This window comes from Lichenostomus cassidix, chromosome 5 (assembly GCF_008360975.1).
Source record: "Lichenostomus cassidix isolate B80296 chromosome 5, HeHo_3.0, whole genome shotgun sequence".
NCBI classification, from domain to species: domain Eukaryota; kingdom Metazoa; phylum Chordata; class Aves; order Passeriformes; family Meliphagidae; genus Lichenostomus; species Lichenostomus cassidix.
In genome coordinates this window covers 21,734,174-21,747,693 of record NC_139486.1, presented here as the reverse complement: position 1 = coordinate 21,747,693, position 13,520 = coordinate 21,734,174, and the positions used below count along the sequence as shown (strand labels likewise).

Genomic DNA, 13,520 nt, shown 5'->3' with positions numbered 1-13,520 from the left:
AAGGGCTAAGACTCACTGTTGCTCTTTATTAAACAGTACAGCTGGGTATAAGAGGCACACAGACTAGTTCAGTTCTCTTGGGAGTTACACAGAATGTGGCACAGAAGAGCAGAAGTCAAGGAGCTGGGAAAGCTAGAGGGAGCAGGGATGGTTTGGGCATTAACACCCACACCCCACCCATCACACAGCTGCCTACTTGTCACACAGAGCCAGAAGGTGTCCCACTCCCATGGTGCTGAAGGCTGATGCCTCAGAACAGGGTTGCAAAGAGGACATCTCCATTCCCAAACCCTCCTGCCCCATATCATGCCATCAAAGTTTGTGTCTCCCCACAGCCCCTCCTCCTCCATCCCCCACTGCTGGGTGCAACAATGAGGAGGACTTCACCAGACACAGCTGATGGAGGGAGCTGTGGGCCAGGATGCACCACCACACTGCAGGGCTGCAGAGGCAGAACATGGTACCATGGGGAGGACCATGAACATAGCAATGTTCACTGCCTGTTTCACAACACCTATGAGCTTGCCTCCCAAACACAGCTGGAGGACTCTTTTCTTGCTGGAAGCCCATGGCTAGCATCAGGCCTGGTGGCAGGGAGCTAGAGACCCATCTCACAGGGCACCCCATCATCCCCTCCATGGCATGGGTCTAGGAGACCTCAGTTACGATGAGCAGGCAGCCTTCTCCCACTCTAGAGTGGAGGATATCTGAGAGCAGGAGGAATGTGTCTCCAGAACAGAACCATCTCAGACCTCAACACCAGGCTCCTCTTGTCCTGAAGAAGCAAAAAAAGAGTGCTGCCTGTAACCAAATAATTACTCTGTGTCCTTGCTCTGGGGCTAGTGGTGGCTAGAAACATGGTTCTCCTTGTTCCACAGTGACCTCCCCAGTAAGATGAACTCTTCCTCAAAGCGCTCAAGTCCAGCCCCCCCACCAGAACCCTCAGGTGCTGCCTCTCAGCATCTTCTGGGATTCCTTCTAGCAGATGCTGTCTTCTCATTCCTGTGAGGGTGAGGAACTCTGCAGATGGGCACTGTGAGCAGCTGGGAAGTGCTCCAGATTCTGACAGCATCAGCAGAAGGATTCCAGCTATGCTTCCTCTGGCCAAGAGCCAGATTTTCTGGAAGCAGTTGCTATGACAGGATTGCAACCTCCATTTATATTTTAAGACATCTTTTCCTTGTATTTACTTTCTTTTCCTTAACACAAAGCAGTAAACAGAAACTGCTGCTGCTGCTGCTGCTGCTGCATTTCAGATGGCTCTAAGGTTAATCCAACTGGCCAAATCAAACACAAAGCCTTTCAGCTGGCAGCCCAGCCCTGCCAAAAGCAGTCTCATTTTGGGATTAACGTGACACCACTGCCTGAAACATCCCAGGGAAACCTACTGAGTTGTGGCCAACCTGACACAGGGAAAAGCCAGGGATCTCATCCAGGTCAGAGGCAAGGCAGAAGAAAGCACCTGGATTAACCATCTAGTAGTGATGTGTTGGTGAAGGGAGAGGGGGAAAAGCTCTCTGCAAGGTTTGAGGACAGCCGCATAGTGTGACCAGTCCCACCCTCTTGCTGCCTCTGCCCCTGGATGGAGCCAAATCCATCACTGCCACAGCTGAACCAGGTACAGCAGCACAGGAGGATTGAACAGTGCCAGACCTGGCAGGCACAAGCACAGCAAATAGGATCTTGGGCAAATAAGCCCAAGAGGCCTATGCCACCTGTCACCTAACTAGGGTGGGTAGCAAGAGGAGGGAAGATGAGCAAGCTAAAAGCCAGAGTAGGTACATGGGTGCTGATGTTCCTGAAGGAACTTGGGGCAGGGTGGCATACTGTGCTGTGGCACTGCCAGGCTTTGCTGCAGGGACATACCCCACCAGCCCTTAGCAAAGGCAGAGACACGCTCGTGTTGAAGCAGGCTGGAATCACATGAGAGCCCCGCAGCACGTGTGAGTGGTGGAGACAGCCATGGGCTGGTGTGCAGAGAAAGAGGTGGGGAGAGGCAGAGAGTGAGGCGTGAGTGCTCCCCATGCTCAGGACAGCTGCGTGGTCAGGGATAGGGATGGCTGGCAGGATCTAGTCCCCTTCTGGGAGTGTTTCCCAGCCACGTCGCATGGCTTTCACCACAGCACTGTAGAGTTTGCTCCAAGCTTCCTGCACCTCTGGGCTGAAGGCAGCACCAAGGCATTTCTCCAGCATGTACAGCAAGGACTCGCCAACAGTCTGCAAATCAAACAGGGAGGTGTCAAGCACAGCACCAGAGGATGACATGCAGTCCCTTGTCTCACTTCACCTCCTTTTCTGACTTCTCCTATTGCTGGGCACCTGCTCCTCTTCCACCAACAGTACCAGTGCCCCTCCAGTCCCTGGCTGGTCAGAGGGGGCCCAGAATCATCCCATGTCATTCCCTTCCGCTGCCCTGTGCTGGCCCTCACTGTGGATGAGTGGGGAGTGGAAGTCAGGGAGCAAGGGCTGACACTGCACATGTAACACTGGGGGAGAGGTACACCTCCAATTTCTGTGGCTCCCAGGTGCAGGTAGCTGGCTCTATCCCTTGCCATGCCAGTGGAGCAGCAGAGCTGAGCAATGCCCTGACATCAGGAGAGTGGGTCAGACCCCACGCTGGATGCTTAGGGCCTGCCTTGATTACTCTCAAGCTTCTCCACAGGACACTGCTCCTCACAGAGCTGTGAGCAGCCCCATGCAGGAACATCCCACCCTGAGTGCAGGTTGGTAGGGATCACTACCTCAAACACAAGGGAGCCTGCTCCCTCTGAAGAGAACGAAAGCTAGCACTATCAGGAATGAGCCATGTGTTGATTAGAAAGCTTTTCTTCAACCTGTGCTCCCCCACTGCACTTCTGTCCATGCTTGATGGCAGGAGAGGAGTAATCAAAGGTTTAATATGGAAGATGCTCTGGTCTTACTGCCATGGAGGAAGCAGGGGCTGAGGTGCAGCAAACACCATCCCAGTGCAGACAAAGAGAGGTGGATGCTCCCTTTTCCAGGTGGATGCTCCCTTTTCCACATGTGGTGAGGTATGCCCAGAGCACTAGATGCAAAGGATCCAGGGCAAAGGCTGAGCCTGCAGCCCTGTGGCCCAGGAGAGACTGCAGTGTGCCACACCATGGTCCTCTTCAAACAGTAGAAATGCCGTGCTCCCATCTGTCCTTTCTGCCTGGGCCTACTGGCCAGGGCAGAAAACGAGGGGAGCTCAAGGGTTTCCCTCATTGGGCAGTGTCACTACACTGGTATCAGCACCTTGGACAGGCTGCCCTGAGCCACCAGCTTTCTCTCCAGACAGCGGAGACCAGAAGCAGGATGGGGACAGCTGAGGGCTGCAGGCAGGGGTGAACAAACACAGCCACAGCGGGACAAGAGAGGACACCTCACCGAGAAAGACTCAACCTTCACACCAACTGCCTGGTGCTTCTTGCCGAGGTTGCAGAGATACTCCTCCAGGCAGGACAAGTTTTCCAGGTGGCTCACAGCAGCATCGATCACCAGCATCACCTAGTGCAGGAGCAGAAAGGCAGAATGGCATTAACAGAAAAGTTCTGCTTCCCTCCCAGAGAAAACGAGGACTCTGACACCTCTACTTCACCCTTGTCAGCCTGACCTTCCCAGCCCTGACCTTCCCAGCCCAGATGCCCTCTGAGCTTTCCTTTGCTCTGCTGTGATTGGTGTGTCACATCAGTGAGGCTGGCAGCAGCACACACCCCATCCTTCCAAGGGACACTACCAGAGGTGCACAGCAAGCAGCACTGCTGACCACCCTGTCCCAGAAAGGGTAAAAACCCCAGCAGCAGAGCAGTTGCAGGTTAAGACCCAATGCTGATGTAATCATTATGACTCCTAGGACCCCAGGACAACTGCATGGGACCCCCAGAAGTTGCCAGGACTAGAGCTTCCAATTAGAAGTTGCCAACATGGTGCAATTGTGAATAGGGCCACTCCAATTCCAGGATCAGCCAAGGTATTTTGAAGAGATGGGGTGGAGAGTACAGCCAGGTCTCTTGACCTCATCTGGTAAAACACATACCATGGTATCCCAGAAGCATTAAGAGCCAAATGGAAACCAGGCAGAAAAGATTTAAGGAAGGATGAAGGGAACAGACACACCAAATTAGAAGAAGAGATTAAAGCCAGGCCATGGTTATCTTGGCAAAGCGAAGAGGTGATAGAATTGTGCTCTATAATTTCAACAGGCAATTTACCTCCAACAAAAGAACTATTTCAGCTCAAGGCAATAATCTTAACTTTGCCAATAAAGAGAGGCTAGAAAAATAACAAAAAGCTTGCAGCTATCAGAGGAGCAGAGTCCTGGAACAGCATCTTAACAAGGAATAAAGACAGGCAAGCAAAACACCAAACTGGCTTAAAGATGGAGCCAGGCAGTTTATGAAGGGATCTGCAAGCCAAGGCTGTGCTCTGCCCCAGTGTGGCTGCTTTTCAGGGTTCAGCAAACGATCTCTGCTGCACCAGGGATACTTCTGTCCATGCAAGCACCTCTCCTCAGTGTTTCTCCTTTCTCTGTTTTGGGAGGAGGTGAATGTATACTGCAGCACTCCCTCGGAGGCTCTCTGAGAGGTGCTGTGGGCTTCTGGCTCTGCAGCTGCACTAACAGCCTCCCCACAGCAGGGTCCAGGGTAGCCTGGCCCACTGCCCATCTCTGTGACACCTCCTGGTCAGCACATGGCCAAGCAGGAGGCTTCAGTCCTCATTTGGACAGAGGCGAGCTCCCTGAGGCACCTGCACTGTAGAAGGACTCTTCCAGAGTTCACAGGAGGCAATCCACTCTCAGACGAGGGCATGGAAATCAGCATGGTGCCTCTTAGCCACCACAACCTGCATTCTCATCCCCTGCCCACTGTTGTAGGACACTTTGTCCTGGCCTTCTTCTAGCATGTGTAACTCCCTGCAGTTACCATCTCAGGGGGAGACTTCCCATGCATTCCCTGTTCAGACACACCACAGTCCCATATCTGTGCCTAAAGTTTCTTCCTCCATGGAGGCTGTGCTCCAGCCATGCCACAGCCCCTCTCTCACCTTCCTGATGTGATCCAGGAATTCAGGGGCAGAGAGGCACTCCTGAGGGCTGGCAAACTGCTTGCAGTTGTACTGGAAAAGGGGCAGCAGGTCAGGATCCAAGTCAAACAACCTGCAACAGCAAGAAAGAATGCCCCATCTTCTCACTTCCTCAGCTTTATTTGAAGTCCCACTTAACCCATCACCAGCCCACCCACTGCCCACTTCTGCCTCCCTTCCCACCTACTGATCCCTCCCCACCTGTAAAAGATCCAAAAGTTCTGAAAACTTTTAATGTGGGGCAATCCAGATTACCTATAGACAAAAACCTTTCTTTTTCTCTAGCCCATAACTCCAGGTCTCAGATACAGGTTTATGGCACCTGAGAACCTGTCCCAGCTGCCTCCAAGCTCCAGCAGCCGTCTGGACCAAGGCGGGAGTATGCAGAAATTCAGCTGATGCTCCATTCTCCAACACCATTATCAGCTCCCATTTCCTCCCCCTCCATGCCCCCTGCCCCGTCCTCTCTGCCAGTGTATATCAGCACATATGGGACTCAGGAGCAGCCACCTAGGTAGCTATAATCGGACTATCAGGCCACTGGTAATTCAGGAAAGACAGTCTCTCTTCTCCCTCCCCACACCGTTGTCACTGCTCTAGTCCTGCTCTGGGAGGTCTGGATCCCACTCGCTGTGGAAGCTGCTCATCAACTCTCCAGTTGTCCTTTTAAAACAACTTCTCATTGATTTTTCCTTTTTCTCTTCACATAATTGTTACATCAATCTACTTAAGAGAGGCAAGAAGCTGGGTATCAGCCATTCCCCCCGGCACACCATCTCCTCTGCCCTGCGACTGAATCCCTCCCTGGCGGCCAGGTCTGTGCCTGGGGCTGCACAGCACTTCCCTGCCCAGGGAGCGATCAGGCGGCCCGTTCCATACAGTCCCCAGAGCCAAGCGGACGCAGCCCTTCGAAGAGCACAAGTCGCGGTTACAAGGCAGGGATCAGGGGGCAGAAACGCACAAAAGCTGCCCGCCGCTTCTCTCTCACTCTCCGTCTCCGCGTAGCGAAGTTCTCACTCGCGGAGGGTGGGAAAGGCAGGGCAGCAGTGCGGAGCGGAGCCCAGCCCTGCCCCACGCCGCTGCCCCACAGCACCCGCGGCTTGGCGGCGGAGGGGCTTGGGCTCCCCGCGGACAGCCAGCCCCGGGAGGGGAGAGAGGCCGGGGAAGGGAGCCATCCAGGAACCATCGCCAAGCCGAGGGAAGTGTTTTTCTCCAAGAAGCGGAGCCCGTCCATCCCTCCCGCACCCGTCGTGGGGCGGGGAGGCGGCCGGGACGGGGATGCCGGTGGCCGCATCGCGCCGCTCACCTGCTGAAGAGGACGAGGCCGTGCTGCACGGGGCTGCCGCTCACCCGCTGCCAGCTCTCCCGGATCAGCGCTCGCTGCCCGCCCGACAGCGGCATCCCGCTCTCCATGGCGGGCCGGGGGGCCCTGCCCCTGGCCGCCCGCGGCGAGCCGAGGCGAGGCGCTGGCACGGCTGTTCGGCGGGCGGAGGGCCCGGCGAGCTGTGGCCGCCCGCCCCTCGCTCCGCGCTGCCCCCGCGCCCCCCGGGGTTCCGCCCCCGCGCCCCCCGCCGCGGCCGCATCCGCGCTCCGCCCGCGGAACCGCCGAGCCCCGCGGCCGCTCTGCCCCACCTGCGGCTGCCCCGGCCGGGGAAGCGAGAGCTCACCGAGTATTTCCCACTCGGGGGGAGGAAGGAAGGGGGATGGAAGGAAGGAAAAAGAAATTCAAAATCCCCAAACTTCCCAATCCCAGGCCCGGGGGCCGGAGCAGAAAGTTCAGCTGTTTCACGGTTGACATTTCCCGTTGTCCTGATTTTCCTAGTGAAGCAGCAGGGTAGAGCCATGACAGCAAGCGGACCATCGGGACCCAACCACCTTCGGCCACCATCAGCACAGCTCACTCTGAGTGTAACTTTGCTTGGGAGGGCCTCAGCAATATGCCGGAGCATCCTCTTGCTCTTGGCCACTTCCACTGAGACTAGGGATGCCATGCAGCCACCTGCTATCTCCACAGGCAGATGCAGTCTAGACACTGCAAGATACGTGTCTAATTTAAGGCTAATTATGCCTGCTGAACCAGGCGAAGTTGTTAATAACAGATGAGAAGACATGTCATCTTCATCAAATATGTTCAGGGTGCACAGATTCTCTTTCCTGTTCAGACACTGCTCAATTTGGCCCCAGGATTTAGGCAGCACAGAGGAAACAAAGCAAGAAGAGGCAAATGAGGTCTCAAGCCGGACAAGGGAAGTCAGGAAAGTTAAGGTTTTCAGAAGGATGTGAACAACGCAAAAGCGCAAATATTACTGAAACCATTACAGTCTGCACCAAAATAACAATTGCGCTGATCTTATTACAAGTCCTGCTTCTGTACATCAGATTTATTTCTGGTAATCAGGAGAAAAGACAGCAGCCTCCAACCCATCCCAGGAGCACGTTGATTCAGTGCAGGCAGAAAGGAGGTTCTCCTTGTGGGAGAACTGAAAACATTCCCTGGGAGGAGATGAGTTCAAAGGCACAATGTTATGTTCTCAGCCACAGCTTGTCTCCCACGGCCCATTTTCCAATAGAGCTGGAGTGACAGCACTGACTGCAGTGACAGCAGGAAGCCACCTGAGACAGCTCTGAAAGTGCCAGAATGAATTACCTGTTTTCTCAGGATGTTGAAACCTCGTGTTCTCAGCGCAGACCAGAGAAGATGCTACCTAAGAAAAGCTCCACATGCATTAAAGGAAGCTGAAGAACCCTGTCCTAAAGTTGGGCTCTTGAAGGAAGAGTCCAACAAGCTAAAATAAAAAATTAAACTGTCAGATGGAACTAAGGAGTCAGATAAAACACCATCCTAACTGTGTGGTTTCAAAGGGCATGTTCACACTGGGGGCTGCTGCTAAGTCACTGCGATGATAAACTGCTGAAGCCGCAGGGAGCCTGAAAGGGCAGCTGGGAGAGCAGTGGGAAATACAGGGTTAATCCAAGCAGGGCGGAGAACAGCAGCCCAGCAGCGCCAGCGCCAACATTAACCTTTAGCTATCTCACAGCTGATCAAGGGCACAACAACGAGCATGAAGTGTAATCATGTGTGATCTGTGGAAGGTACTCTGACATTTCAGCCACTTGTCACAACCACACAGATGTGCAGCTTCACCAGAGCCTGGCCGGACAGTTCAGCCTGGCCCTGGCTAACAATAAAAGGTAGAACAGATAGGCAGTGCTGTGCTGCCAGGGCACTGGAAAGGAGCATGGAGAGTCATCCTAGGCCACAGGATTCTGAAGAGCAGAGCTGAAGCACGTATGTGCAGTCGGAGCAGCAGCCAAGGCTGAATATTTGCCTTAGCAATATTTTGTATACATTCAGAGCTGGCTGATAGTGGAGGAAGAGAAACTCCACAAAAGTAAGCTGTATTTAAGAGTGACCAGTTCCTGAAGATTAGTTGGAATGTGGGACACCTTTTCTCCCATCCACATAGGGCATCATGTCAGCTACACTATGCCAGGGCAACAACAAAGTTCATGTTCAGCCATTGCTCCTGATGGCAAGGGTGTCTCAGACAGTAGCAGTGAAGCTATGATGGCAAGAAAAAATGGTGGCTCTTGTCCAAAATGTTCCCTCCTGCACCTTCCCTCTGTGCTGCAGGTGGCAGCTGAACACTCACAAACAAGGCACAGGTGTCGGAACAGACCAGACATAACGGCAGCAGTGAGGGTGCTGAGCCTGATGTGCATTCCTTCCATGGAAAATATGGGTGTCTCAGCTGATGAAAGGGGCAGTGGGCTGCACTCACCCCCACCCACCTGTTGGTACCCAAACCCCACACTGGTATGACACAGAGCAGAGTCTAAGAACTCTTCCCTGCCCCCCAGCAACAGCTCCTTCTGGGCAGGATACATCCAGGAGCAGTTTCCCCACCTTCCCTGACCCTCTGAACAGTGAATCCATCCCTTTGCTGCCTTCTGGCACTGATACATCTCCACTCTTAATAAATCCAGCATTTTTTCCCCTGTGACAGCATAGGTCTCCCAGCACAGGAGCTGCAAGGAGGGACTTGAGATGAGAGACAGGGAGATTTCAGGGGTAAGAAACATCCAAACGACCATTCAAATGATTTAAAAGTCTGAGGGTTTGGGAGACACGGTGGTCTTGCCTGTGTGCAAAGCAGCTTCTCCCTTGCAGGTACGTGGCTGTTGAAGTTCCTCCTGCTGTCACAGCACGGAGCGGCTGAGAGCACAAGTGGAGTCCAGAGAGGATTTGAAGTACCAGGAAACAAAGAAGAAAACCTTTCCTCTTGTTCCAAATGTTTTGTGAGCCTTCACGCATGAGAATCTCAGCAAGAAGTTGAACAATGCAAATGTTTCCTTGGTCTGAAGGTTTCCTGTGATGGTTCCCAGCTCCCTTGGCTTCATGCATCTAACCTGACAGTTCAGCTCTTTTCTGAGCTGCTCTTGGATTTCTACAAGACCATCCCTGGAACCCTCATGAGTGAAGAACAAGCAGGTCAGCAGCACAGACTGCTCCAAAATAATCTGTAGACCATCTGAAGAAAGGGGAGGGAGGTTTTTGAAGAAATTTACTGACATGCAAAGAGGATGATAATGCTCTTTTGCTTTGGGAGAACACAAACTTTTAATGTTTTTAGTTTGCAGTGGGTTTCATTATTGTAATCTACAGCTACTTCAAGTTACAGTACCAACACTCTTAACTTCCCTTGCCACGTGTTGGCTGTATTTGTTCAATGCCTTGGTTTACCCACATGGAAAGAAAGCTGCCCAATCTCATAAAACAGTGTGACAGAACTAGGAATAAACTTGCAAATGCCAGTCCCCAACCCAGCACTCACGGTTCACAGTACTTGGAGAACAACCCTCCCTGCCCAGGGATGACTGCTTTGCACGTGCTGCTGTGGCACTGTCAGTTTTCATCCCAACTGCTGCACTAACAAACCCATATCCCCCTTTGAACTCCTGCTCGTTTCCAATTCTATGTCTGTGAGTCTTCATGAATAATGACACTCTGATCTATCTGCCTCAGGCTCCCTGCTCACTTAGGATACAGACTCCTGGGCTTGGCTAATCCCCTTTGTTTCCCCTTGTCTCCAGTCTCAAACCCACAGATTATGACAGGTTCTGTTTTTCCCAGACTCACATCCCCATCCTTAGGTGGGAGCAGAAGTCATGCAACATCCCCAGCAGTCTTCTCAACCTACCCCCTCAGGCCATGATGCAGCACAGCTGAGTGGCAAAGCAAGTCACAAAACATGTTTGCATAACAAGAATCAAAAGCGATCCAGGAGATAATAATCTTGTCCATAAAATGATTAAGATGCAGAGTTTGCTTGCTCCCACCATTACTATGGAGACCTGGAGTATGAAATTTGGCAATATTCAAAAAGACCAAACAGAAATATTAAGTAAGGAAGAAACAAACTAGCCTGATAAAAAACAGCATAGGGAAAAATAATGGGAAACCCAGTAGGGAGTTTATTATAAAAGCGTTTGAAGATGGGTGTACAACTTTTCAGTGATCCATCAGTTCATGCCTTTCCACCTCTGCCAAGTAGTGATCTAATTCTTGATCCATCTCTTACTACCTATGTCCTGACAGTTTTTCATTAACTTTGATACTCCTCTTTATGTCTTCATTTAGTGAAGCAGCTTTTTTGCTTTCCCCTGCCATGACTCCGTCATAGCAGCCCTTAGTAACTTGCATTCTCACTTTCTGGATACTTCTCTCTTGCATTTGAAGTTAATAACTTCTTACTCAGCTTCTTATCTTTGGCTTCTTTGGCTATTTCTGGCCTTGCCTTGTACTGGGATAGTTGGTGCTTGAGCTCTTGTTGACTTTTATTTACATATTGCTTCTCAGACTTGTTTCCAATGGGATTTTCCCTGGAAGTTATCAAATTGTCTAAATTTACTTTCTTCAGCAGCACTGGCTTTATTTGGCTGCTCTCACACATTTCATAGATCTTAAATAAAGATCATAGAATCAAAGAATTGTTAGGGTTGGAAAAGACCTCCAAGATCATGAAGCCCAAGCATTAACCCAGCACTGCTGGGTTCACCACTACACCACATCCCCAAGTGTTGCATCTACATGTTTTCTGTACACTTTAAGGGATGGTAATTCCACCACTTCCCTGGGCAGGCTGTTCCAATGCCTGACCACCCTCTGAGTGAAAAAATTTTTCCTAATGTTCAATCTAAACCTGGCCTGTTACACCTTGAGGCCATTTCCTCCCATCCTGTCACTTAAGAGAAGAGGCTGCCCCCCACCTCTACAGCCTTCTTTCAGGTAGTTGTAGAGATGGATAAGGTTCCCCCTGAGCCTCCTTTTCTCCAGGATAAACAATCCCAGCTCCCTTGGCTGTTCCTCATCAGACTTGTGATCTAGACCCTTCACGAGCTTTTATGGCCTTCTCTGGACAGGCTCCAGTACCTCAATGTCTTTCATGAAGTGAGGGACCCCAAAACTGAACACAGGATTTGAGGTGTGGCCTCACCACACTGAGTGTGGGGCTGAGTAGGGGACAATCATTGCCTTGGTCCTGCTGGCCACACTGTTTCTGATATAAGTCAAGATGTACCATTTTAGGCATGTTCATATTTTCATCTTAACTGATTCTCTCCACTTCCCAGCTGCTTTCATCCTCCACCTTGTAACCAAATAGTTACTGTCACTAAAGCACTGCAAGGCACCAGCACACTGCCAGGGTGTGACTCAGCTGATCCAACACAGATGCTTTCAAAAGGGCAAGTAATCTAAACTCCCTTTTAGTGGTCAATGGAGAAACCCAGATACTTCAGAACCACCTCACCCTAAAATACATGGTGAAAAAAACAGGTCAGCTGAATGAAGCCTGAAGACTACCTTTTGTCAGCTCCATTGTCATGGGAGATTACTGGCTTTGGATGCAACACAGAGACAAAGCAATGACTGCAAGAAGGATAAAAATGGAAAAGCAATTTACAACAATTATCATGCTTATCAGACTTACATCCATAAAGCACCCAGAGTATGCATTACATGGGCCAGAGTTACAGAGGTAGTGGTGATGCATTAGAAAACAACTCCAAAGTGTACAAGCACAATCCTGGGATGTAAACCAGGCAGCAGTGGTAGGTGTAGTGAAGACAGATTTCAGCACATGGACCTGAGGAGACTGAGGTTGGAAGACATGGTACAGTTTGGGAAACTCTGGGTAAACTGAAGAAAATGAGAACGGAGTCATGGGAAATTGAGGGCCAAAGGAAGCAATTTGCATTGTAAGTTCTAGTTGGTTATAAAATAGAAGATTAAGAAGCAGCTTAAAGACACCATAAAATCTCTATTAAACAGCAGGTTGTAAAAAGGCCTCATTTTTGTTGAGGAACAGATAACAGGGTGATGGCTGGAATCTAGAAGCCTACTAATCTGGCAGGTTCAAATCAAGGGCAAATTGGAATCAGTCACCAATGTTCACCCATGTGAGATCACTTACCAGCAGAAAGAAGTCATTCTTCCTTTAGAGGGCAGTGAGAAGCAAAGTTTTACTTCAGGTATTATTAGCATTTTCTGAACAATACTTCATTCTTTTTTGGTCATCTCTGTACATTCTAGCACAGCTTCTGTATCAGCAATCCTCCCTTCCAGAACAATAGCCCTGATCAGACAATATCCAAAGAGTAACTTGCACTGTGTGAAGCAATACAAGAAGTCAATAGGCTTTTCAGTAACCATTTAATAGCCTATTGTATCACCCTGTACAGGCCAGTCCAGTTTCTAGCTGTCCTGGCTGTACTTCAGCAGCCCTTGGAACATGTCAAAACAAACTGGTTGGCTCTCCTCCAGCACTGATTGGGGCATCAATGTGTAGTCCCAGATAAGGTGGCTGTATTTTAGTTTTTCCCATCTAGTTCCAGCCCAAGCAACCCCTTATTACACTGTACTCAAAAGCATACACTGGCCCCTCAGAACAGCCAGATTCTGCACAGATTCTTGCATTTAGTTCCCAGCAAGGGCCTCATTTGTACAAAAGTGTGCACCAGTTAGATGTTATGGACACTATGGATTGAACACAAGAATGAATTACAGAAAAATGTTGGGTTCCTGAATAAAGTGCTTGATCTGTCAAATGAAGTGTTCATAGGCAACCTATCAGAAGCTTGACGAAAATACCCATTAAACCTGATATATGATACATACTGAAAATTTAACACATCTTTAATAGGGAGAAATAAACCTGCCTCAACAGACAGTATTTCATTCTTCTCCAAATGTACCAGTTTCATCTCCTGTTGTGCTTACCAACACACTGCTTGAATTGCAATAAAATCTGATCTCCTAGAATTGCAGCCCACCAACACCTGTGTGCTAAAAGCTGATGTACATCACCACTATCCTAGATTAAACTCTCCAGTGGGTCTGTTTAAAGTTCCTGTTGTTACTTCAAGCACGTCTGTGA

At 50.4% G+C, this 13,520-nt stretch overlaps 1 protein-coding gene across 3 annotated transcripts; it reads right to left on the bottom strand.

Annotated features, from left to right (window-relative positions):
* Window positions 1-6: 6 nt before the first annotated feature.
* On the bottom strand, window positions 7-6,602 carry NGB (neuroglobin). 3 transcript variants are annotated; one of them, XR_014852528.1, is made up of 5 exons: window positions 6,389-6,602; window positions 5,044-5,155; window positions 3,388-3,507; window positions 809-2,217; window positions 7-396 (listed from the first exon to the last, which is right to left on the bottom strand). XR_014852528.1 is itself a non-coding variant. In XM_085061687.1 (4 exons), exons 1-4 carry the CDS (start codon window positions 6,493-6,495, stop codon window positions 2,071-2,073), a joined length of 486 nt encoding a protein of 161 aa, XP_084917813.1. In that variant the 5' UTR covers window positions 6,496-6,602; the 3' UTR covers window positions 7-2,070. The 3 variants fall into 3 exon arrangements, 2 of the variants coding, with proteins under 2 accessions (XP_084917813.1, XP_084917814.1); XM_085061687.1 differs by having other exon boundaries at window positions 7-2,217; XM_085061688.1 differs by lacking the exon at window positions 809-2,217 and having other exon boundaries at window positions 7-775.
* Window positions 6,603-13,520: the final 6,918 nt, after the last annotated feature.

What these genes read in the sequence shown, in the direction of transcription:
- NGB (XM_085061687.1), bottom strand. Translation starts at nt 6,495, where the DNA reads ATGGAGAGCGGGATGCCGCTGTCGGGCGGGCAGCGAGCGCTGATCCGG. An exon ending in TCCTGGATCACATCAGGAAG is followed by an intron (nt 3,508 to 5,043) that starts GTGAGAGAGGGG and finishes CTCCTGCACTAG; the next exon opens with GTGATGCTGGTGATCGATGC. An exon ending in TGAAGGTTGAGTCTTTCTCG is followed by an intron (nt 2,218 to 3,387) that starts GTGAGGTGTCCT and finishes TTTGATTTGCAG; the next exon opens with ACTGTTGGCGAGTCCTTGCT.